Here is a 26061-nt window from a genome sequence, read left to right as displayed (position 1 = left end):
AAGCCTGCTCTGTTCCCAGGGTGTGCTCATTGGTGGGGGCGGTTTCGGGCGCAGGGCTCCCCTTGGCAGGGCTCGGCATCCCATAAATATGCAGCACGCAGCTCTCGCTGCGTGCTTGGCTGCCCAAGGCTCAGCTCCTTCGTTGGGGAGAAAATGTACAGCCAGTGAGTATTTCTGCGGGCTTCTCTCTGTAGGAGCAAGGCACCAATGGCTGTTATGGTGCAAGTGTGGGCCGAGGGGTGCTGTGATGCTGGGGGTCAGTGCAGTTTGGAGGGGAGTTTGTTCTGCTCTCTCTGGGAGGTGAGGGGTGTCTGTGTGTGGGTGTCCGTGCTGGGACATCCTGTGCTGAGGCGCAATTCTGGGCCCAGGGTACAGGCTCGCCTCCAGGTACCAGAGGATGGTCCGTACTTTAGAGAAGGACAGTGCCCTGCACAGATTCTGTCTGGTGTGTCTTCACGGGCTTTGCAGTAGATAAAATTGGAACCTAACAACGGTTCTCAGCTATGCACTGAAGTGTGCTTTGCACAAAGGAAAAGAGGGGAAAAAAATTATCCAAGACCTGGGAGATCCAAGGTAGATTTTGCTTCCTGATGATTCAGGATACCCTGACGTTGTCCATTGGGTGAGGGTGTTTGCGGCAGGGCTGCAGCGTGGGCTGGCCTGACACTGTTCCCTGCTCCTCTGGGTGCTCAGAACAGTTCGCATGTGCCTGCGGTAGCTGATCAGAGCCCTCGGAGCCTTTCCCCCCACAAAGGCTGGTGCTTCTCCCTCCTGATCTCTCAAGCTATTTGCAAATCACAGATCAGTCTGTCCAGAAACAACCCACTCCCCCTCAGTGGGGGTATCCAAAGCTATCCCAAAGCTGGGCTAACCCTAGGTTTGCTGGCCCTTTCAGAGTTGAGCATCCTGCTGGAGGCTACAAGAAGCTCTTTGAGACAGTGGAAGAGCTGTCCTCTCCGGTGACCGCCCACGTCACAGGTTAGTGTGGGCTCCCTCTTCTCCTCCTGCCTAGCTCGTGTTCTCAGGAGCTCGTGGGCCCCCGGAGCTTGAGGCTTTACAAGGGCTGGAGCATGGGGTCGGAGGTAAAGGACCTAACAGGGCTGGTGTGGAAGGACAGATTGGATGGGGGATCTTTTGGCATATCAATACCCAACATCATTGGTCAATCTCTAGACGAAGGAAAAAGCATAGTTAGAAGAGCTCATGCACGTTTAAAAATAAACATTAAAAAAAAAAAAAAATAGTTTGGAGTTTTTCTTTTTGTTGACACAATAAAAATTACTTGGTCTGATTTGCTGTGGGTGTGCACATGCCAACACTGCGTCTTCTGCAGGCAGGATTCCCACCTGGCTGCGAGGAAGCCTCCTGAGATGTGGTCCTGGCTTGTTCGAGGTGGGCGCCGAGCCCTTCTATCACCTCTTTGATGGCCAGGCGCTGCTCCACAAGTTCGACTTCAAGGAGGGGCACGTTACCTATCATCGAAGGTACGTGGTGATTTTCCAAGTTAAAAAAATAACAAAGCATTTACTCAACTGTAAGCGCTAGTTATGGGCTCTGCTGCCCAGCACATGGGAGGTGCTGGTTATTTCAAGTCCATGCGGTTATTGGAAGAGCTGTAATGGTGAGATCACTACAACTGGCTGAAAATAACTGAAACTACTTATAGTTAACAGAAATACATCTTTTTTGTACAGATTATAAAACATCTGGAAGGGGAGGGAGGGCTGGATGTAGCTGCAGTCAGTGACAGAATTACATCACTGTCTGAAAACTGGAATGTGTTTTCAGTTAAAAGCTGCTGAGCGATCAGCTTTCAGGTGTTTGGTACAGAGTATTTCGACAAAACACTGTATTTCCCACCAGCTTCAACTCTCCACCAGCCATACCATCCCCTCCCAGGGCTGCGGTGCGGGGGCAGTTGCTGGAGCCCACATGCTCCAGATGCAATGTGAGGCTGGGGGAACCCGCGGCTTTCAGAGGTCTTATGAGCATCATCGCAAGAATATTCGTATTAAAATAGCCTGTGGCTTTTTTATGGCTACACCTGCAATGTCCCTTCTCGCCCTCCCCAGGTTTGTCAGGACCGATGCTTACGTGAGAGCGATGACAGAGAAAAGGATCGTGATAACAGAATTTGGCACTTACGCGTACCCAGACCCATGCAAGAACATCTTTTCCAGGTACCTCAGGGTTGTGCAGGCATTGCAGTCGTATCCTACGGTGCTTCCACTTCCAAGAAGCCCCTGACTGCCTGTCCTTTTTCTCTGCTCAGGTTTTTCTCGTACTTCAAAGGTGTGGAGGTCACTGATAACGCCCTCGTTAACGTCTACCCCGTTGGCGAAGATTATTATGCCTGTACTGAGACCAACTTTATAACGAAAATTAACCCAGATACGTTAGAGACAATTAAGCAGGTGGGTCTTTGAGCTTCTAGATATGTGGAGTAAAACTAAAAAGAAAATATTTAATAACAGCCCCTTGCAGCACGGCAAGAGTTGGGGTTTGTTGGGGAGGTGACACAGAAATGAAGCTAGCTGTGAGGGTTAGAGCAGAGTCAGAACGAGCTTGCAAATGAACCCACTGCTGCTGCTCTGAGTAATATTTAATGAGGATGCGACGGGGGTCTGTGGTCCGGATCCGCGTGCTTGGGTTGTGCTGGACCTTCCAGCAGAGCGTTACTGCTGCCCTCGTGTACGTCGGAGCCGAGCCATGTTGACCCTGCAGAACTGTACATAACACACAATGCCTGTTTTGATGTTTTTCTTTGCTGTGTTACCAACGTCCAGCCCCTCTAGGTGATCCTGAACCTCTCCCAGTAACTGTGTCAGCTCACCTGACCGTCTCAAATTGCTTTGGCTTTGCTGCTTTTCTCGAAAAGGACAGTGGTTTGGGCTTAGAGAAGAACTTTCTGCAGCTGGAGTGAGGACGTATGGACCTGCAACGCCTCGCAGAGCTGGTGACTTCCCATCTCCTGCGCAGAAAGCTCCTGATTTTCTCCATCTTGTTCTTCAGGTGGACCTCTGTAAATACGTGTCTGTCAACGGGGCAACGGCTCATCCCCACATTGAAAACGACGGGACTGTTTACAACATCGGCAACTGCTTTGGAAAAAACTTTGCACTTGCCTATAACATCATACGGATCCCTCCGCTTCAGGCAGGTCAGTTCACCTCACCTCTGAGCAAAGTGAGGAAGTCTCGTCCTGTAAGTCACTTTTTTTATCCTTCAGATGAGTTTTGTCATCAAGTTGCTTTTTTTTACATCTTCTTTAGATTTTATTTGCTCTTTTAAGTATTGGCAATATTACCTTTAAAACACTTCAAAGTGGTTTCTAAATCATGAACTTTGCATTAAAGACACAAACTTGCTGGGTAAACACTCTAAATACAAAGTACAGGTAAAACCCTCTGTAACCCTTCAACTGTCCTGTTCCAGACAAGGAAGACCCGATGAACAAGTCGGAGGTGGTGGTACAGTTCCCTTGCAGCGACAGGTTTAAGCCCTCCTACGTTCACAGGTAACGTTCCGTGGGATTGGTACAGCTGAGGGCGCATGGTGCCAGAAGAGGGCCGCTGCTCCCACCCTGCCGCAGCGCAGCAGCCCCTCCGAGCAGCGAGCGCAGATCGACAGAGTCCCCTGTTATTTCTGCAAGCACGCAAAGCATGCACATGTGTGTACGGCATCGCTGGCATTGCATGCTCTCACACGTAATCAGCAACTAGAATTAGGTGATTTACCAAAATCAGGATGTTTACACTGCTGTCGATGTAAGCCATGTTCTGTGTGCTGTATCCAGTGCTTAAGACGGACGATTGCATGGGTTTTGTCCAAACTAACTGCCGCAAGCCTGACGTGCTCCCTGTGCGTTTCCAAACAGCTTTGGGCTGACTTCGAACTACATAGTGTTTGTTGAAACACCAGTGAAAATCAACCTCCTCAAGTTCCTCTCCTCCTGGAGCCTTTGGGGAGCCAACTACATGGACTGCTTCGAGTCCAACGAAACCATGGGGGTAAGTGGCAGGTTGTACCAAACTGGGCTATAGTGGGCAGCCAGCCCTGGACTGGGAGGTCCATCATACCAGTTTCACCTTCATTTCTCTGAGCCTAAACCAAGCTGCTGCTTGCTTTTCAGGTGTGGCTTCACGTGGCAGAGAAGAAGAAAGGCAGGCTCCTCAACATCAAATACCGCACCTCAGCCTTCAACCTTTTCCATCACATTAACACCTATGAAGACAATGGATTTCTGATCGTCGACCTCTGCACCTGGAAGGGGTGAGTCTTGGTGGTGCCGAGCCTGGAGGCGGCTGAGGGTCCCTGTGGTGGGGGTCAGCAGAGCCCCAGCAGTGAACACGCCGGGCCCTGCGCTGGCATGTCCCTTCCCTGTTGGAATCACTTCTGGCACTTGCGCTGCCCCCCCCCCCCCAACCTATCTAAATGTTGACAGACAGACGATACAGCATGGAAGTTATCTAGAGGTGCAGAGATCCTGTTTGAAACTCATTTTCCAAAAAAGAAAAATTATTTTTATCTTTAATTTGCCTTTATCTTTACTAAATGTTAGTGACTGCTGAAAGGCTGATGCTATTTCATCTCCTTGGGGCTGCAGTGAGCAGGATCTGGCCAAGGTTTGAACACTGCTTTTTGCATAAACAGGGAAATGCGGCACCAAAATGGTGATGCCCAGCCCTGGGTTGGCCGTGTCGCCAGGGCAGCCTGAGCGGAGCTTATCCTGGCCACTGCTGCAGGGTGCTTGGGGTGACCATGAGCAGCTGCCAGGTTCTCCTCGCAGGGGAAGTGGTGCACATACAGAGCTCGCTTCTGCCAAGGATCTGGACCAGGACTCATCTTCCTCCATTGAATTTCAGGAAAAAAACAGCTGCATTTGACACCCCTCCTACTTGCAAATGCCATCTTTGTTTCTGTCTGTGATCCTGTTTTTGCGCAGGTTCGAGTTTGTTTACAATTACCTCTACTTGGCCAACTTACGAGCAAACTGGGATGAAGTGAAGCGGCAGGCAGAGAAAGCCCCGCAGCCCGAAGCGCGCCGATACGTGCTGCCCCTGAGCATCGACAAGGTACCGGTGGGGCTTGGAGCTGCCCGTGTCTGCACCAATAATCCTCTGCAGGGCTTATGGCTGAGCATCACTAGTGCTCTGCCTGACCCCATTTAATTCAAGTAATTTAATGGGGGGACACATAAAGTACGGGTCTTCAGAGAGACTTACTTGCTTTAGCTGATCAGTGTCATTCTGTTTGATTTCCCACGTGCTGCAAAAAGTTATGCACGTGTTTATGAGCACAGGGAAGGCTGATGTGCAGGAGAATTTTAGCAACGGGCACTTATTGCAGGATTGCTGACTAAGAAAAGGGAAGCAGCAGCCAGCCCCGAGCATAGAGCCACACCGCAGCTTGATGAGACTCTGCTGCACGTCGCGGCCTTCGCTGTTCAAGGCAGTTTGCAACAGATCTGTGCGAACAGACTATGAAATTTGCTTCTCCGTTTCTCTTGGGTATTTTTTTTTTTCCCCAGGCTGACACAGGCAAGAACTTGGTCACCCTGCCCTACACCACAGCTACGGCAACCTTGCGCAGTGATGAGACCATCTGGCTGGAGCCAGAAGTTATCTTCTCGGGACCGCGCCATGGTAGGATGCTGACCCTGATGCACAGCCAGCAGCAGCGCGAGTACCCCCTGCACTCCTCGTCCCACTAATCCTGATGCACGTGTATTTTTTTTTTTTTATCATAGCCTTTGAATTTCCACAGATCAATTACAAGAAATATGGTGGGAAACCTTACACGTATACGTATGGGCTGGGCCTGAACCACTTTGTCCCAGATAGGGTAACTATCAACGGGCGAGATGCGATTTTTCTATGACCTTTTAGTTTAAGAATGAGTATTTCTGAGATGTGAGGGTTTGGGTTTTTTCCCCCGCTTTAGCTTTGCAAGCTGAATGTTAAAACAAAGGAGACCTGGGTGTGGCAGGAGCCAGATTCGTACCCATCGGAGCCTATCTTCGTTTCCCACCCGGATGCCCTGGAGGAAGATGATGGTAACACCAATTTTGTTTTGGTCAATGGCATCGTGATTTGTAAGGCTCGTGCCTGCTGGCAGGGGCTGTCTGCGAGGCTGTGCCAGAGGCGGGCACAAGCCCAGCCCACAGGCAGCTCCCAGACAAGTCCCAGGAGAAAGACCTCTGGGTTTAGATGATCTGTTGCCCTCCTTTCCTAGCCTTTTTCCATCAGGAATTGCAATATTTAAAGAATTCCAGCTAGCAGAATTTTGTAAAATTTGAACCTCTCTCAAACCAAGTGTGTTTTTTATTCCTAACCCATCCTCCTCACGCAGGAGTGGAGTGAATTTGGGGCTTTGTCGCTTGAGAACCTGTAGTTGTATTCATGCCAAGCACTGCAGGCGTTTCCTCACCTGTCCCCAGCCCTGTACCTGTTTTTTGCGGGCCTGAGAGGGTGTCTGCTTATTCCCTCAATTCCTCATCCCCAAACAGGATTATGTGAAGCCGGGAGAAGTCTGGGTGCTGCTAAATTTAAGAGCAAGCTCTTGCTGGTTTACACAAAACCAAATTTCACATTATCTGTTCTCAGCTCAGAAAAGTGCTTGCACCAGGACTTAAGTCCCACTGAAATGAAAAGGTTTTAAGCTTTTTCTTAAAAGCTTCCCTTAACTGAAGTAGACAACGTGCATTTTAGGAATATGTTTAAGTCTCTCTCGCTTCCTGGGACTGTAGCCCCCGCAGCAGCAATCTCTGAAGCTGAGTTAACACCGGGCTCCATGCTCACAGTTCTGTCATCGTCCCCAAGGCTGTTTGATGCTGTCACAGACTGGAGTGTGTGGTCGTTCCCATGTTCTCCTAAGAGCTAGCATGCCCATCCATTCCACATGGGGATGCCAGGATCCAGAAATGGGTATTTTGTTACACTAAACCTCATAATTAGAATTTATAAATTAAGTCATTATGTTGAAAAAACTAATGGACAAATTTGATATACGTTTTCCAGTAAGCGGTTTGTCGTCAGCCCCTGCAATAGCTTTTCATAGTTCCTTTACAGAATAAAAACATTTCTCACAGTTTTTAAAACAAATTCTCTAGGACCTACTGTGCCACAGTCCCCTAGGCTGGCGAGCCAATGATGGCAAGAACCCCAAATAGTGTCAGAAATAGATAAATAATCTCGCTGCCCGCTTCAGAACTGATGACCCTGCGATAACAATGGGATTCCCTGGTGTCCGGTGTGCGAGCGGCTGCCCTTAGCTGGCCCAGCCCGAGGGCAGGGCACGGCAAGGACAGGCGCGTTGTTCTTCTCGCCTGCCAGGGGTTGTGCTGAGCATCGTGATCAGCCCGGGCGCTGGGCCGAAGCCCGCCTACCTCCTCATCCTGAATGCCAAAGACATGAGCGAGGTCGCCAGGGCCGAGGTGGAGGTGAACATTCCCGTGACTTTCCACGGACTCTTCAAAAGAGCGTGACTGCTGCCTGCGACGCTTCACATTAGCTTTCACCCAGCTCCAAAAAGGTGCAGTCTCCATTACACACACTCAAATGACCTCCTCATTTGTATGGCTACTTAATTAAGATCGAGCATTTCAGTTTTGTTGATGATTCTTCAAACTCCTTAACCACGTGTTTCCCAAATACACCCTTTGGCATAATCTCCAGCTGTGCAGTGCCAAGCACAGTTACAACACCACAGGTTTGGGGTGGTGGGGGAGTTGTTTGTTTTTATGAAATTAAGCCTTGCAGCTGGGGCAGGGTGAAAGACAAACGGAACGGCACAGTGTAACATCAGTACTTGCACACGAGGTAACATGATGTAGAACAGTCTCTGTGCTCTGTTATGGGCTTTGAGAAAAGGTAGTTTTTAGCCTATACTGGAGTATTACGGAGTTAAATCCCCTCCTGGTCACTCCTTTGGTATCCCCAGAGCAATCAAGTGGAGCCTTTCCATAGCTGCTTTGGAAATCCAAACGGGCAGGCCCCATTTTGTCCTTTCCTGAGGCTGAAAATGGCAGAGACAAGCTTAGTGTTTTCTCTTTCCCATTTCTTTTGTCAAAGTGCAGTTTCTCGAGTTCTGGATTTCATGCTAAGACATGAATATGAAAAAATCAGGCAATTCTTACTGCTTGGGCTGAATTTGCTTCCGTAGAGTGCTCTAGGCTCTCTGCTTAATCCTTCCTTTTCACAAAATAAATTTTCAACCAATGTAGTCAGAGGCTATGCTTCAAAATACAAACTTATTGCTAATAGACTTAAGATCCAGGATTCTTGTTTGTCTGCAATGGTTTAACATTTTTATTAATGGTATCAAAGAATTAGAAAATCATTTCCATTAAAGATTTCTAGTACACGGTGCTAACTTTAGAAGGCTGATATTATTTGAAAATGGCTGCAGTTACATTCTGATGACAGGATACTGACACGGAGATATGACCTGGTGCTTCTGCTGTTCTAGAATCTCTAAGCACTGTGCAATGACCTAATTAAAAACAAAAACCAATATAAATAATGAGCCTCTGAAACAAAAAATGAGTAAAACTTGCTAGTTATGCAGTCATTCAGTAATGCACTTGTTCCTACTTTTTGCAAAACGATCAACGTTTGGGGTGAACAGTTGTTGGCTGCAGCATTGGGGGAAGCAGACGTCAGTGTCCTGTACCACTGGGGCAGGGGAAACCTAAGGGCAGAAATGTCCCCGGGATCCCAATGCTTACGCGTTGCCTACAGAGACCACCACTCAACCACCTTAAATTCACTGTGGTGATGAGAGAATGACTACTGGGAAGCTATTCTGCTATAAAACTCCAATGAAAATGTATTATGTGATAATGCATTTCTGTTACTACATCACTATGCTCCTTAGGTTCCCCATCACATATCAGAAATGGGCAGAACATCCTGCTCTTCCACAACCATCTTTTTCTAAGAAGTCATCTTGCTTGGTGTCTTGGGACAACAGGGACTGAGAGTACAGAACTGGTTTTGGTCTTTAAGAACAAGATAATTCTCCATATTCCACCACTACTGGAGCACACAGTGTCTTTTCAAAGCCTGTTTTAAAAAAAGCACACTACGGACCTGAATAGGCACATGCTGCCAGTTCAGACAAAGCTAAACGTGAATTCCACCTATGAGCAGGAACTGGGACAAAGTAGCAAAATAATATCATTAAAAAAAAAAAGAAAAAACAACCAGCTACACATGCAAAGATGAGTGGTGATATGCTGGGGAAAATCACCTGAGAGTAACAACGATTCATTTCAACTACCACACGTTTTCATGTGTAGCTCCTAGAGAGAAGTAGTCTCAGGGCTCTATTACAAGCAAATACTTCTCGGTGCTCTCCTATTATCAAAGCGCCCATAAACCCCATGGAAAATACTTAACATCTACATAGTACCATAAACATGTACCACATTTAGGATTAATGAACAGCAGGTTGTATTTGTGATCTTTAAGTAAACAAGCTTCAGAAGTGCAAAGAACATTTTAAGTATTGCTAATAAACAATCTAATGAGGGAAAATAGAAGAACAAAGGCAGCAGCTAATGGAGTGAATGTCTGCCAACTTAAAATATAAATAAAAAGGCAGGGGGGCATCCCAAATGTAAGCAGCAAATTACAAGCAGGAACAGAAACTCACAAAAGAAAACATCCTGGGACACAAGAATGAAACAGTGTGAACGGTGAAGAGCCTGAACTTAAAAACATGAAGATCTGGGTGATTATGCAAGATGAAAACAGAAAGGATTCGGATATAGAATCAAACGGTAAAGTCAGTTGAGAGGGTTAATGAGGAAATGCTGTACTCAAGTAACCAGAAGGTAATCAGAATTCAACAAACTTTTGGATAGACTAATGGGGATGAGAAAAGAGGAGAATTGCAAAGCTTAATTCCACAGAAAATGGAATGAGAGACCCAGTTCTGGGAGCCAGCATGTCGCTGACCTTGAGCAAGTCACAGGCTTACGGATTTGCTGCAAGATCCTTTTGAGATCCAAGAATAAAATGTAGTAGGAGGAAAAAACCTTACCTTTCTAGTATTTTGAGGTAGGATTACACCATCATCCCAGAGTCTGGCAGAGGAGTAAAAGGCACTGCTTTCTTCTTCTAGCCTGGAGAAGAGAGAGTATTAAACAAGCTTAAAAGCACAAAAATGCAATAAAAAACATCAGGCCAGCAAACCAAAATCATAGATGAAAAAGGCATATACTTCAATCTCCAGTGAGTGTGCAGTACTACTGTTAAAATTAATTAGAATCCAGCAAATAATCCATAACAGATCTGATCATTCTGCAGTGCAGACCATCTTCCACACTCAGATGATTGCCACTGTTTAATACACAGCAGAGTATCTTGATTTGAGGTTGTATGGTTTGGGGGTGGTGGGGGGCAGGGTTAAGTCAAACATTTGTGTTTCCTTCAGATAGTGACAGCAGACACAGAATTACATGGAAATTTTAAATGTTTTTCAGTAGATATAAGTTTGTTTTATGTGTTTGGAATGTGATGATCTGCAAGATGAACAAAAGTAGGTAATCTAACTAATGAAATCCCTATGTAACTGCAAGGGTTTATATTTCATGTCCTTACTTTTCTTTCAGATGCTTTAGCTCTGATTCATCTCCTGTACAGTCATTGTCCCCATCTTGTGGGATTGTGGAGAAATGTCTTGAATCCACAAGAGCAACTCTTGCATTAGGCCATAGGAAGAGAAAGTTTGGACTGAAAGATCTCCCGCACTACAAAAACACACAATGCACAGTACAAACTCACTGAAAGGAATCACAAAAAGATGGCTGTAGGGTGACACAATCAAGTTTGAGGCAGAATGTAACAGAGTTTAATTTGTAAAGTATTAAAGATACAGCTGCTTCACTGTTACAGCTACAGCTCCTGTGTCAGTACAGACATCCCATGGTGGCAGCATCACGAGCTGTGCTGCCTTCAATACTGCCATGCTATCATTTCCTTTTTCCTCCAAACACTTACATGTTTAATTCTGAGCAAGGAGCCTATTGCACTTACTACAGTGTGAACAGCACGCAGAGTGACACAACTAAAGGAGACGTGCTCCTTGATCGCTGAAAACGCCTGCAGAGAAAGAGGCAGGACTGGCTCCCAAGAAGGGACATTTTCAGATAATCTGTTTTTTTCGAGCTGGCTCTGGGGTCTCAGATGCAGACCAAACTTTCAGTCAGCACACCTCATGATGCAGTTCTTTCTTTAAAAGTAGTTAAAATAATGGATTGAAGTAAATGTCTGTAACAACAGCCGGCTGTGTTTTAAAAGTGAAGTGCTGTGAGATCTATAGTGGAAGAAGGCTATTGCTACCCCCTTAGATTTGTGCCACCCGTACCATAATGTAACTTTCGCTCCCGTAACAGCCACCAATTACAACGGTTATTTTGGGGACAGCAGCACAAGCAACAGCAGCCATCATGGAGGCCTGGGCTTTTAATCTGTTGGAATGAGCCTCTGCCTGAAATGAAAATAAATATTTTAGATCCTTTAAGTCATCCTTCTAGATTCCCTCCACTCCCACCAAACTTGTATTTCTAAAACATTTATTTCTTTACAATTCTGTGTGATCATTTCTTCCACAACAGACAGGTAGCATCATTAACTGTCACAGCCCACTATGCACTTATTTTACAATGTAAATCAGCAAAAGAAATTATAACCAGCATGCAAAAACCTGCGGTGTCGAGCAACCCTAGCTCTCCCAGGCATTAGCAAAGCTCAGATACAACACAGTGATGCCAGGCTTTGTCTGAAGTGCTGGTGATGACTGGGAGGAAGAGGGCTGAAGAAACAGTCTCTGCTCAGAGAACCTAATGTGGGTTTTACTGGGAGCTCTCTGTAGCCCAGGACAAAACATACCGTACTTCAACGCCTTCACTTTTCTAAGAGAGAAAGAACTCTTTTTCTGTGGAGCACAGTGGCATCAGACGAATCCCTAGGCTGTATTTCAATGGGAAAAGCACTATAAATGTCAAGCGTTACAGCTTACATTGCCAGCTCGACAGCACCATTTTAGATAAGCATAGAGGCCTGCTTCAAATTAGCATGAAGTCAGAATGCTAATGGAAACATTTAAGAATATAGTAGTATGACGCTTCTTGGTTTAAACCAGCAAATAATTTAAAAATAATAATTTCCCTAACAACAATTTTCAAAATGTAACCTTAAACACAACAAGAACTAGGAATTGCCTGAAGTAAGCATATTGAACCAGAAGTGCCGTACCTGTGAGATGCTGGTGGGCTCTGCTGTATGTGGAGCGGTGTTTTGGAAGAAGAGGATGGGAATGCTCCGCTGGCTGCACAGCTGGACGAAATGGCTACCCTTGAGAGACGCGTCGTGAGACAACACCCCATTGTTGGCCACTATCCCCACCAAGCGCCTACAAAACAGACATGTGAACGTTTTCACTTTTGAACCCTAGAAATTATGAAGCCATAGCTCGTAACGATCTGAAGGACAGGAACATAAATATCTGCACACACACACACACAAATCTGCCTTTTACAGAAATTCAGGATGTAAAAGAGTGCATGTAAGTGTGTCATTTCATTCAAGCACCCCCACACACCTAACAAACCTGAAGCCTTACCGCACTCCCAGTACGTAAAGCCTGTGAGTATTAACATGGATTATACCCACAGGACAGGTCAAGCTCTAGATGACCCGTCAAGAGTTTACACTGCAAGGCAACATACGAGCTGCCAGGACTCTGGGCTCTCTCCAATTCCTGCAACATACAACAGCCAATCTGAAAAGTTTATGCTTTCGATGTGAAAAGGCTCAAAAAATACATTTTACTACCCTTTGTTTTTTCCTAATATGATTTGACTGGAATGTTGTATGCTTCATGAGCGTGTTAATAATACAGCCTGATCTGAATTACGCAAGGTTTTATTGTGTGGGTGTTATCCCATCTCCATCACACGGGAGAAGGGACAACAGCATTCAGTTCACTTTGGGAAGGAACACCTTTAAAGATGCTGGGTTTTATTTCTTAAGGAATCTGCTGAGACTTCGATGTTCCAACTGGCTGGCTAATAGTTTTTGTGAACAAACAAATCATTTCACAAAGTCATGAAAACCATTCATCTGTAACGACTTTCTGCTGCTATTGGCCCGACGGTGAACTCAGAGCTCAGAGACGGAAGATCAGGCTTTCTAGAAGTGTTTCATTACCAATTCTTGACTGACTCAGAACTTCATAAACATCATTATTGGAATACTGTAAAACCTGATGAAGATAGGAAAACGATTTAGACAAATATGTCCATACGTTTTGATAGTGAAATGTTATAACCTTACCCTTCCACATGGCCAAATCCTGTTACTAACGTTGTTCCGTAATTAGCCTTGAATTCCTGGAATCTGCTTCCATCCATCAGACGGCTCAGAATCTGCAAAGAAACATACAGTCTTTACCACAGAAATTTAAGTGAAAATAGGATGGTTCTGCTAAAAGACATGCTCTGTTCAACCGGTAACGAGACCTGCGTAATGCAAGAAGTCAGCCTACATGAGCACAGAAGGCCCTTTTATGGCTTACTCTCCGTTAAATATTCCATGTGCACGCAGTATGAAATTTGTGTTCATTACCAACCATGTATTTTGAGCCAAAGTTCAACTCCAAAATTATTTCAGTGTTACAGAGCACAGTTGTTCACGTGCATAAAAATGTAAAAAACCCAGTGTGCGCAGTGACAGTTTGTGCATGAGAAACACTCAGCAGCATATTGCTCCTGCTTTTTTCAAACACAGCTTAAAAGGCGCCTCCAAAGCTACGCTGCTTTCTACAGTCAATCCCCTTAACCGTAGGAATTTACCCCTGGAAAAGATACTGGATTCACATCCTTGGAGACTAAATCACTTCTAGAGCAACACAATGAAAATAGAGTGGGCACCTCTGCACGTCTCTGCTGATGTATTAGCGTCTGTCCCCGCCTCAAACAAGTTTAATTTGAGCTTTGTTGGTTTTCAGACATTATTTTCATAAGGCATTTAAGTGACAGGACAGAGTCTTGACTACTTGGGTAAAAAAAAAAAAGGCGGCAGAGAGAGGGGAAAACAGGACACTAGAGGGGTACACATTCTCAAGGCAGCCAAGACAGTACAAACCATACTGACATAACAGCATCCCCAACACTGCACGAAAACAGATGGGGATCAGCTGGCATAATCTGTCATTATCTTCTCTCTAGCAGGTTTTCAGCTGAAATATTTTCTATAGTTCTACAGAATTGTTGCCATTGTGCTTTGTTGCAGACTCAAGCCAGTTTGGCAACCAAGCAATACATAGTATCTCAGGTACTCCAGGATTCTCCAAGAATCTGTTAATCTGGAGCTACCAGGTAGAGCAGACTGAAAGGGCGAAGGAACACAGTATCTGCCCCTTACCAGTTTTACAGGAAGAGTACACCTGTAGTCTCGTGGTGCCAGTCCCAAGAGCTCTTCTGGACTATACAGAGGACTGTCATGCTCTGTGACCTCCTCTGGCAGCGGATCATAATTTAGCGTTGAGATAACATTTCGGATACATTCAAAGGCTTCCTTTTCCGAGGGTGCAAAATGGTCACTACAGCCACTGACTCTAGGAGGAAGAGCAACACTAATTAGTATCGAATTAATGAAATCTGAATTCTGACAGAAAACCCAAACTAAAGGAAAAACTTTAACCCACACTGTGACTCTCCAAACCGGTTTCTTTCACTGCATGTTTTTCAGTCCTTGAGGACTTTCACTGCAGCAGCTTCAGTCCCATCGATTTAAGTTAGAATGACAGTTTCTTTAAAGCTAAGTACACTCAATTCTCTACTATTTTCGAGACTTATTTCACATACTGAGAGTGAAGTTTAGCTCCTCCTAGGTCCTCGGGAGAGACATATTCTCCTGTAGCAGCTTTTACCAGAGGTGGGCCAGCAAGGAACAGTGTACCGATCTTATCTACGATCACAGCTTCTTCTGCCATGGTCGGAACATAGGCACCTCCAGCGACACAGGAGCCGCACACCACTGCCACCTGAAGGACACAGACACTCAAACAAATCGAGATGCCAGAGAGGGGAGAACGGAAAGGCAAAACCATCACGTTTATTTCAGAGACTAAATCGCAGCTTGGGGGACAATGAACTAGAGATATAAATACCAGCACGAACAATGCTGTCCTTGAGAGAGTTCAGTGTTTATTCTGATATAACCTAGTGAATTGATGCTTTGCCTTCAAGATCAGTCGGCAAACACTTAGAAGACCCTTCAGGCTGCGGTATTGTTATGTGAGATACTATTTGAATCCTTTTCCCCACAAGCAGAAAAGGCGAGCTTTAGGAAGTTTTTTGCATGTTTGACAGCTGTTCCTAGAGTCCGTAGTAGAACAGATCTTTCTTCAGAACTCTATCGACCTCATGCACTGCACTTACTTGTACTCCAAATGCCACCATACCTGAGGGATTCTCATGGCAGACATTCTTGCTTCATTGTAGAAAATTCTGCCACCGTGCAATTTGTCAGGAAACAGCTCTGACTGACATCACAGAGAAAAGACAAAGTTGAGTTTCTGTATTAACTACCAAAGCCAACGCTTCCTCTTCGTTCATTCACAGAGGCGTTGTAAGCGACTCTGGGAAGGTCACCACTAACAACCACACCTGACACTTTCCCTTACAGCATTCCCTACAGTATTTATGCCCCTTATACTTTCTGCAATTCCACAAAAATACCCCAGTGTTTCAAAAACAGAAGTAAGTTTTGTAATTTTTTGTGAAACAAATTTATTCTAAACAAACTGAAACTGTAAACATGGAGAAAGGGAAGCTCATGTTCATAATTTATCTGTGAAATTACTTCAGCACAGTTTCCCTTTTTACTTAGTTTTTTGATACAATTCCTTAAGTCAGGTAAAAACTTTGTGTTTGCTTTCAGTCTGGAGAGGGAACAACCATAGTCTCTGTGATAATATGACCTCTGTACACTGGAAAGTAACCTGTGCAAATTCTCCTTTTACAGCAAGAATTTAAAAAACTACATTTTTAAAGGCCACGGAGGTTACTGCATTACTATCACAAGCATCACAGTAAAATACAGAGTAACTTTATAGATTCTGAAGTTGGAAATAGAAACCTCAAGCAACATACTGATTTATTAAACCCACAAAAGCGTTTCAGCACACTGAGGAATACCCACGCTTGGTCAGCAATTTGAGTCCCCTCCCGATACTCAAGTTTCTAAACTTCCATGAGATGCTAGGTGCAAGATCAGCCAAAGCAATCGCCACTGTCACAAGTCTTCAAATAATCTCCTGGACTCCGATTTGTGGACAAAACTCAATGTAAGTGTAACAGACAATGAAAGTCAAGACAGTCAAGAAAACACAGCACATATCTGAGGGTAATTGCTAAAAATTAATATGATTAAGATAAACATAGGTATTTTCTTCTATGAAGCGGTCCCAAGATTACCTGTAGCGGTAGGAATGCTCCCCCACTGTCCACGAGGTATACCGATAACAGCCTGTTCTGCATGGCTATTTCTTGAGCTCTTAGCTGTTTCTTCACTCCAATTGGATAAATAGTTCCTCCTTTCACAGTTGCATCATTTGCCATGAAGACACACCAGACCCCACAGATTTTGCCAATTCCTGTAAGTGGTACCACAGATACTTATCAGGACTCTCTAAAATGCCATAGACGAAACAAGGGGGACAAATGATAGCTGGGATGTTCTTTCAGTAACACTCTATTGAGCAGCTGCAAATTAAGTTGCAGATACCACACAGGAAAGAAATCTATAGCTCTTCTCTAGAATAACAAGCTGAAAGCCCATGACATTTTAAAAAAAAATGAAATGACAGAAGACAGAACTTGAAATAAACTTACTTACTCCTAGTAACAATGTAAGAGAAAAAAATACACAGTTTGACTTCCAGCTCTTGAGATAAGGCAATTGAGGGAAGGCTATTAAAAATTACCTACATAAAACTGAAAAATATAACAATCTGTGACAAAAGATAGAATTTCATACTCTCTTCTTCTAGTTGCTTTTTAAACTGAAACCGCTCTTCAAAATGCAATGAAATGACTTGTCTATAGTTTGAAAGATATTACAAAACAAAAGGCACAGCTCCCACATCTCACAGTAACTTGGTCCACTTTCCTTTAGCAGCTTATTTGACACATCATCCTAAATTTTTTGAGACAAAAATCAGTAACTGGTAAGTGGAATAAATTAATAAATCCACAAGAAATTAAAGAACTTCTTTTCTTTAAAGATTTCTCCCAGATTCCCCAGGGGAAAATCACAGAAGAATACTACAGCTGTGGCTGAACTCTTCTATGTTGTGAGCTACTACTGGATAGAGCTGATGTTCACTTTTCCGAGGAAAGCACATCCTTAAGATACTATAATATTCCATAAACCTGGTGACATGCATCCTTTTTCCTTCCCCGGTAAGAACAAACACCTTACCCTCAGTGAGCAAGGCCTAGGCCTGTTACCCTGGGAAGGCGTGCCGCACATACAGAGCACAACTGACGTACACTGCCTGCCCTCACTGACTCGTCACCGCACCCAAACAACATCTCTCAAACTACATCAAAGCTCACGTTGGTTCAAAATTCTTCTTCCTTCTGGGCTGCATCTCCAGCATGGGCTGCTCAAAGCAATACCCTCAACCCGTACCCGCCTTCAGATCTAAAATAATCGCATTTAAAGACCTGAGCAATGAAACAAACCAACTCCCTCGGTTTTCCTTACGTCTAATACTGCACTTGCCAGCAATTACCAGTGAGGCACCCGGCAGCAGGAACATCCCCATACGGCATATTGAGGCCCGCCAGCGGAGACAGCTCAAGAAAAGACTCATCATCCAGCAGCAACTTCAGGCGTTCACGAACAAACAGCTTCTTGTTTCTCTGAGTATGACGCAAGATGGCATTTTCTCCCCCTCCTTTACTGACCATCTCTAGCAATTCTGAATATCTGAGTTAAAAAATGAAGTTTTGATTAATGAAAACCACCTTTATCTACAAGTTACCCTTTAGGAGACTGAACACAGTACTTAAATGTACTGCACGGTTTTCATATAAATGGTATGAGAATGAAGATGAATCCACTTTTTTGGACTGTTTTTTCTTACAAAGCGTAATAAAAAGCACTGACAAGGGGCTGATCATCAGTGACCAAAGCTGACTTTGACAGATACTGCCCTACGCAGTTAGCCTATGAACCCATAGCTATTAATAAGGCTATGGTAATTTGCTAGTACTAATTCAGCATGTTCTAGGTACTCCAAGTTTTTCCTGACGGGCCTCAAGCACATTCTACAGCACGGAAAATATACTTCAAACGTAGTGAATAGTGCAATGTCATCAAGAGAGGAGGTGATTACCAAAAGTTAATCAGGGCAGCATCAAGCACTGATAATGAACTGAATAAACTGTAAATAAATGTGTTATCTCAAATAATTTTGGTCTTAAATAAACCAGGTTCTTAATTTATTTAAAGTAAAATATTTTTGCCAAGATGGATCATCTTTAACTAAAAATACTGTTTGACATAACTATTTGCACACCACTCTGTACATGACTCCATTATCTTACTGAGGCTTCCTGCCAACTGGAGAGATTGAAAAACCTCTGGAGGAAAAAAATAAAGATTTTGAATAATGTCATAAATGCCACCACAGGAGGGCACAGTGTGTTTTCCATAGCTTTGCTTCCAGCTCCTGTATCATTCCTCTGAACTCCTGTATCATTCCTCTGAACAAAGCCGTTTGAATTTTTGCCATCTGATCTTTAAGGACGAACACATAAAATGCATTTTCCTGCTTTTATCAGCGAATCACGATTAATTGCAGTAACTGTCACCCACTCTTTCAGCAGGGATCTGTAAATGTCTGAGTCACCATTTATGCCTTTGCATTCAAAATCAAACACGAAACAAACGGTATGAAGGTCTAGGAAAAATACGTCTTGGCGACCTATGCAAAGCAATGTCACACGGCACTGTTTTAAATACAGTAGGCATTTCAGTCAACATTTGGGCCCCTCTTGGGGGCTGAAATTTTCAAGCACTGATGCTTGTAAAATTCACTCTGCGGAGAATCCAACCAAGAAAAGAGCAGCCAGGAAACTCGTTTAAGCTTCAAAATGGTTAGGTAACAAAACCCAACTTTTTAATTAGCATTCTACGTTAAAAAGTTCCTGAAAGTGCCCGTATGCAACTCTCATCATCTCACAGGTAGAAACGTTTTTAAAACACCACAAAACCAGTTCATTACCTTTTAATAACAGCCTCACTGTTCCTTAAATTTTCTTCAAACACATGCCGATACACAGAGAGGATATGTCCATCTAAAACAGGGTAAGTTTTTGCGTAAGGTCTATGCTTTGCTTTATTACTTACTAAACGGCAGGGAAGCCTGCGGCGTGCCCTCTCCAAGCCCTGACTCTGCAGTAGGTGTGCCGGCCGTTCACCACGACACAAGTCCTTGTACTTTCTTTCGGACACGCGATTTAAGGTTTGTAGCGCTGGGCGCAGGGGAGGCGCGGCGCGGGGGGCCAGCCTGCCAAGGGAGCACAAAGCGGCCGCGTTCCACATGGCCCTAACAGCTGAAGGGAGAAGAAACACCATTGATTGCCAAAAATCAAACCTCAGATTCCCTCGCCTGGCGAGGCAAAGCCGGCACCACGCCTCAAGCTGGGGCCATAAGGAAACGGCCCCACTTCCCGCCCGCACCCTGCCCGGCGAGCACAGCCCCCTCAGGCGGCAGCGGCGGTCCGAGGCCCCGCGGGAACGAGAGCGGCAGGAGAAGCCGCTGGCACCGGGCCCAGCTGGGGCCTGCAGGGCGCCGCGGAGGTGGAACCGAGCCCGGGCGACCCCTCCGCGCCCGTTCCCGGGGCAGGGAGCGCAGGACTCCCCGGCCTGCCCGCCCGCCGCGGCCTCCCCCGCGCCCCCGCAGACTCTTACTCGGGCAGCCGCCGCTGCACCCTCCGCTCCGGGCCCGCCTCTCGGGGCGGCTCCGCGACTCACACGGCGGCCCGCCCCCGCGTGTCCTCTGCTCCGGGTGTCCTCTGCCCCGGCTGCGCTGGCGGGGCCTTGCTGCACCCCCGGGCCGGGCCCTGCGCAGCGGGAGCGGGGTTGTGCTGCCGTGCTTCCCCTGCTGCCTTCCAAAGGAGACATGCTGGGCCGGGTCACACTGGTCCCGGCTGCTGCCCACCGCCCCGTGTCCGCTTTTGGACAGGGTCCCCTCCCAACCCGGGTCTCTGGGTGCCTCAGTCCCCTCTGGGTGCCTCGGCATGGGGCACGCTGGGCCTGTGGCCTCAAGGAAGGGCAAACCTTACAAAAAACAATAGAGGGAGCAAAGCGAAGTGCTGCTGTAGGAATAAGCGCAATTGTATACGCAGTATGTGTGTCTGATCTGTAAATTACATGTTGTTGGGCAATATAGAATGTTAAAGGACCCGACTGCAGCCTCAAAAATAACATGCTCGTCGTTAAATGCAGGATGGCCGCAAAATGGCTCCTTTTCGACGTCCTCTTTTCATGCAGCATGTTATGTGTCCTATGCTGCTGGGCGCTTGCAGAGGACTTTTTGAGTGACGCCATTCTTCTCAAGAGCTGTTGGAAGCTGTAACTGCTCAGTCAAAATGCCTAAACGCTTTCTAATTGACTTTATCATGAAAATATTAAAATGAATTGGCGTTTTTCCCTTCCATACCTCATCCTGTCCCTGGGCTGCTTCAGTCCATTTGCTATTGTTAGTCATGGCATAACCTTCCAGAAATTACTCCGCATTGCCTTTCAGCAACTTCATTAAAATGCATTCCTACCAGTGAGCTCTTTATCCATACATATTAATAAGGCTTTGTAGCGTTAATTAAGCAATGACTAATATGTTCATGAATGTAAGTATCCAGCATAGGCAGGAGAAAGAATTTGTAGGTAAATAAGTTGTATATGCTATTAAAAAATCTTGACAATAATTAAGACTTGCTGAGCTATACTAATTTAAAATAATCTTTCTTTTTTTTCCTTTTACACTTAAAGCAGATAGGACTGTCTTTGGTACTGTGCTCCCTTGTACCGAGAAACTCAGTGCAGGTGGAGCTATGGGAAGCAGCACCACTGCCCTGGGTAGCTTCAGCTGTCCTGGGACATTCCCGAGCCTCACCTGCTGTCCCGAACCCCACGGCAGGGAGATGAAGGTCTGTGCTGAACCCAGTAGGAGCCTGGGGAGGAGTGGGCAGGGCTGCTTTCTCAGTGCAAACATGGCACTCAAGGGCAGCACAGACACTCCAGGGGTAGAAGAGGGTCATGCTAAAGCTGGGGTGGGGTGTCTGCACTTGTAGAGAATCCCTTTAAGAAAATAGGATCGCAGATCTGATTGGCACTCTTCTAAAAGGATCCTTGATTCTGGACCAGATAGAATGAGGCGACTGGTGGGATTTGTTACTGACAATGAGACTGTTGGAACAAAACCCCTGATCCAGATGCGTGTTGTAGGCACTGATGCAGCCACGGAGAGGTTCACCATATAGCCCGTGTATGAAGCTAGCAGCCTGCTGCATCGTTGAGGCTGGTGTGGGGCATTTGTGGTGGTGGTTGTGGCTTATTTCACATCTTCCCGCATTCCATGGTGTAACCAGAACTCTCTTCTCACAACAGTCTGAGAAACTTGTAAAGAGCTGAATATGAGAGACAGAAGACGCTTTGCAGCTTTATATAGATCTTTTGCATTTCCTGTGGGATTTTATGTGAATTTCTGTGCTCTCTGTGGTGCAGGTGATAATGGGGAAGGAAAGAGTGGTGACAGAAATTCATGTAAAGCAGGGGAATACGTTTGAGGAGACCTGAACTTCAAAGAGGCGTTGATAGTAGTGAAAATGCTGGGTGCTCAGCTTGCTGAAGAAGGACTTGCTGATGCAAATGCTTGAATATGTATTTAAAGTGAGATTTGGGCTTCCTGTTGTTTCTGGTGTTTTTTTTAAGTTGACCCATATATCATTTCCCTGGATTCATATGATTTTTTTATTACTCTCTTCTGTGAATGTATCAGAGGGACTACTGTTCAATTATCGTTTTCATGCTTCTTATTTCATTTTCCATAATTAAGTGTTAGACTTTCATAAGATACATTATCTCTAAAATGCTAGCGTTAGATAGCGATTTCATTTTATGTGATTTTAATTGGCAGATTTTTTTTTGATACCTTTTGCAGTTAATGCATTGGCTTACGTTATTTTACAGGTTTCCCAGTAGATAGAATCCATGCTCACAATCAGAATATGCTATATGTAATGCAGGTTGCTTTTACTTAGGCTTAAAAGGGGATTAAACACTCTCATGAAAGCTGAGCACTGCTTGCTCAGAGTAAAGGAGAAAGAAACACTATGCATTGCATTTCAGCCTCCACATGTATCTAAGTGAATGTTTATCACAAAGAGAAGGCACCAGTCACCAGTTGTTTTGTACTGGGAGGCAGCCTGGTATAAATAACAAATCCTGTAATTAGGAGCCAATGGATTCTAATTGATTTATGTTAGTCCGCAAGCTGAAGTCTAGCCTTTCTCTCCTGTCATGGCGTGGAGATTCCTTTGTTTAATGAACACTGAAGGGAAATCGAGTGAGGTAGGAAAAAATAGCTCTTCTGAATGGATGCAGCCTTGTGCAAGTGTTTGAAGTTGTTATTTTAAGTGCTTATTTTAGCGACTTTTGAGCCGAGCGTTTAGAATATATAGAGTAGCATTTCAGAAAAATGTTAATGTGGTTGCTTACTTTAACATGAGCTGAAGCTCTGCCAGCAAAGATGAGACGAGCCATTTAAGGAACACTAAAGCTTTGAGTGAAGTTTTGACTCAACTTTATTTAGAAACTTGCTGGAGTGCACCGGATGCTGGGGGAAACCAGAACACACTTTTTGGATTGTCAGACCAAAGGCAGGAAGGTTCCCACAGAACCCTCCTTATGTAGCTTCTGTTTCTTATTTAGACTTTGTTTTTTAATACCCAAGAGCTTTTAGCGGTGTTCTGACAATTGCAGCCTGGCAAATTGTCTAAATTAAAGCAGGTTTTGTTTGTTTACTTAAAAATGCTGACAGACTCAGACAGTCCCACAGCATTTTTCAGGGCTTACATCATTCTAAAATAGATTCAATTGATTCAAAACAAATTTGATAAAAAGGTTTAATTTTATTGCCCCACTTGATGTATTTGCATCTGTACAAAAGGAACAGCTGAGCCTTGGCAGGTATGCTTAGCATAGTGTCTGGAATTGATATGAAATGTTAAGAAGCTTATTTTAATTGCTGGAAGATGCAAGCAAACACAAGGAGTTTAAATGAACTAGTCTGAAAATGTGAGACTAAATGCAGGAGGAGTTGGGAGCCAGATCCTCGTCTAATATCGGCAAATGTAACTTCTGCTGAGGGTGCATCAGATGAAGAGCTGCTCGCATACTATTTAGCTTCTTATTTTGGATGATTTGAGGTTTTGTGAATCCCCACATGAAGAGAGATGTGAAGAGCCAGGTATGCCTTCACAAACTGTGTGAAAAGCTGAGGGTGATCAGTTGAGTCATGGAAGTTTTCTTCACATTTGTTCATTACAGCTGTACGAGGCAGTAGCTGTATTACAACACCTACAAAAAATGTGGATTAGCGTCAAACATCCCCATTTATTTATCACATAATTAAACACAGGATCACAGTGTTTTTTAGCGTTCCCACACTCTCAGTCGGTCCCCAGGAAAGGCACATGAAGACTGCTCTGAGAGGAGGAAGCTACTTGGCCATCCAGGACCACTTACTGTGCTACACCACACCCTGTCAGTCCACCACTGTTTTCTGAGGACAGATGCGTTAGCTCAAGTGCTGTGAGATACCAGCCACCACAGCTGGACAGAAAAGAGAGGTGGGTGAGCAGAGGGTCTAGGTGCTCCAGAGGGTTAACTCCTGCCCGTGGGTAGTCCCAGGAGAGAGGGGAGTAGAAAGGAAGGTGGCTGGTGACAGGCATATGGAAGTGCCTGTTTCTCCACTGACTGCAGAGGGAGCATCGGGAGATTGTTCTCATGGGGTTGAAACCATCTTTTGAAGGTAGCTGCCTCTCTGTTTCTCGTTCAGAGAAATGTCATCTGCTGTTGGTGGCATGTCCTGTGGAAAAGTGAGAGAGTGAAGGAGGAGGGTGTGTGGTTTGAGCTCTGAATTTCAGCAGCTGAGAGCTTTTAGGACTTGATTGTTTATCTTTCAAGCAAAAGGAATATTATATAGGCCTACATGTGTGTTGGGAGTACTTTAAAAACGAAATTCCCAAAAGAATGAAGTACTACGCAACTCCGTTCATATGTGGAAGCTCTTCTGCCTCAGAATCTGCTCCTCTTCAAAAAATGCTGGGAGACCAAACTCTTGGGAGAGATTAAAGGGGATGAGGGAGAGGTAAGAGAGTGACAGTCTGGTCCGTGGCAGTTGGATTTGGCATTTGTCTCTTGCCACAAAGAGCTTAAAAAGCCACGAATAATTACATAATAATTACAACTGTGGAAACATAGCTCACGTGGAGATGACAAGGAGTGTGTACGCTTGCTTACATTACTGAAAAATGTGAGTTTCTGATTTGTCTTATTCCTGTAAAATGCACAGAACTAAAGAAGTGGAATTCTCTTCTAGTTAAGGCATAATCTAATAGTGTGTATGACTCCCCATTGCAGGACCAGATTCAGTCCTGAATTGCACTGCCATGAGCTGAAGAGAACAGAATGTGATTCTGAGAATCACCCAAATCAGAAGAAAAATAAATTTGACTTTCATGGGTTGAAATGGCAGAGCTGGGAAATCACTTGTTGCTTTTACCTGTACAGTTACCTGAAATCACTGAATGGCTTCTGACAAACCATTTTACAGTTTCAGTATGCAACAACTGTACGAAGATCTGTTGCTTCCTCTGTCCTAAATGCCTAATCAAGAGTCCTCTGAAGTCATCTGAAAGCTTTTTAGTGGTTAGAAGAGATGGAGATTCAATTTCAAATAGTTAGGTTGCTTGCTGGTATTTTAATCTAGGAAAGTGCTGATTGATTTATTCTCCTGTGCAAATGTTTGGCGTTGAGTGGTGACACCAAAGCCTCAGTCTGTGTTTGGCTGCATATAGTCCCTTGAACATGGTTTTGTAAGGCCATTTCTAGCTAGTAATTGGCGACTGGATGTGGTTAGGGTAGTTAGATAAACATGCAGAGGAGGGGGATGAATCACTGAGTAAATACAATATTGATGCTGTAGGAACTGCTGTTACGTACGGCACATTTGTGGCAGATGTGACGTATTTGGTTTTTGTTGTCAGGAAAATGTTACTTGAAAGAAAAATTGAGTCTAAATGTGTAGTTCCAAATCCGCATATCCACGTATCATATAAGACTCTTAACCGGATGTCAGCTTTTAACGTACCCCACTTCTTTTTACATGTCCCCTTGGAATTTGATCCCCTAATCTTAAGTCATATCAGAGAAGTTTCCATTGCTGTAAATGTCAGTGTAGTTGCATTATTAAAAGCCCCTAAAATAGATGGTCTGCGTTAATGTAAAAAGACATTTATGCCACTGAAACAGCATTATAGTTATTAGTGGAGCATGTTGGCAGTTTCTGTCAGCAATTTTTGCAACCACGTAACATAGAATGGGATAAAAATACCATTTACTGTGATTTGGATGCCACATAAAGAGGATAGAGTGGTATAATACCAAAATCGCAAAGAAAAGCCCTGCAAGTAGTTTTGTGTCCTCTTTTTCAGGATCTTGGTGGATACACTAAATCTACTTGAAGACCCTTGCGCTCCTCATGGGTGCTCGGGCTGGGGCACCCCGGTAGCCAGCAGCCCCAGGGCAGCCTGGTCCATCCTTCAGCGGATGGAGCCGTCGGCCCTGTTGGGGGGGAAGAGGAGCCGAGGCAGAATGGTCGATGCCAACACTTGTAAAGGGTTTATTCATTCCTGCTTACAGTGTCGAGGATTTCACCATTAAAAAGGCCTAATTAGAAGATGTGTATGTT

At 44.8% G+C, this 26061-nt stretch overlaps 2 protein-coding genes across 2 annotated transcripts; one reads left to right on the top strand and one right to left on the bottom strand.

Moving 5' to 3' along the window:
• Positions 1-153: 153 nt before the first annotated feature.
• RPE65 (retinoid isomerohydrolase RPE65) lies at positions 154-7486 on the top strand. The gene is made up of 14 exons (XM_009955433.2): positions 154-164; positions 896-978; positions 1334-1484; positions 2073-2180; positions 2273-2414; positions 3013-3160; positions 3436-3517; positions 3878-4010; positions 4133-4272; positions 4946-5075; positions 5531-5645; positions 5750-5844; positions 5944-6055; positions 7335-7486. The coding sequence occupies exons 1-14, from the start codon at positions 154-156 to the stop codon at positions 7484-7486; spliced, it is 1602 nt and encodes a 533-aa protein (XP_009953735.1).
• A 923-nt stretch (positions 7487-8409) lies between these two features.
• Positions 8410-20210, bottom strand: LOC104349793 (uncharacterized). Its single transcript, XM_086463028.1, has 13 exons — positions 19754-20210; positions 19309-19639; positions 17812-18008; positions 16490-16668; positions 15475-15555; positions 14876-15054; positions 14433-14625; positions 13344-13435; positions 12264-12420; positions 11374-11496; positions 10608-10756; positions 10048-10129; positions 8410-8493 (listed from the first exon to the last, which is right to left on the bottom strand). Exons 1-13 carry the CDS (start codon positions 20208-20210, stop codon positions 8410-8412), a joined length of 2304 nt encoding a protein of 767 aa, XP_086319154.1.
• Positions 20211-26061: the final 5851 nt, after the last annotated feature.

Source organism: Leptosomus discolor, chromosome 3 (assembly GCF_034619465.1).
Source record: "Leptosomus discolor isolate bLepDis1 chromosome 3, bLepDis1.hap2, whole genome shotgun sequence".
NCBI lineage: Eukaryota > Metazoa > Chordata > Aves > Leptosomiformes > Leptosomidae > Leptosomus > Leptosomus discolor.
The sequence above is the reverse complement of the archived record's forward strand: the minus strand, read 5'-3'. Positions and strand labels throughout refer to the sequence as shown.

Bases quoted from the DNA above. Each gene is read 5' to 3' on its own strand.
- RPE65 (XM_009955433.2), top strand. The intron at 2,181-2,272 runs GTACCTCAGGGT...TTCTCTGCTCAG, and splicing joins TGCAAGAACATCTTTTCCAG to GTTTTTCTCGTACTTCAAAG. The intron at 4,011-4,132 runs GTAAGTGGCAGG...CTTGCTTTTCAG, and splicing joins AGTCCAACGAAACCATGGGG to GTGTGGCTTCACGTGGCAGA.
- LOC104349793 (XM_086463028.1), bottom strand. From the start codon at position 20,210: ATGTCTCCTTTGGAAGGCAGCAGGGGAAGCACGGCAGCACAACCCCGC. The intron at 15,556-16,489 runs GTAATCTTGGGA...CTGTGATGTCAG, and splicing joins GAGCATTCCTACCGCTACAG to TCAGAGCTGTTTCCTGACAA. The intron at 10,757-11,373 runs GTACGGGTGGCA...GTGTTTTTGTAG, and splicing joins GGAGCGAAAGTTACATTATG to TGCGGGAGATCTTTCAGTCC.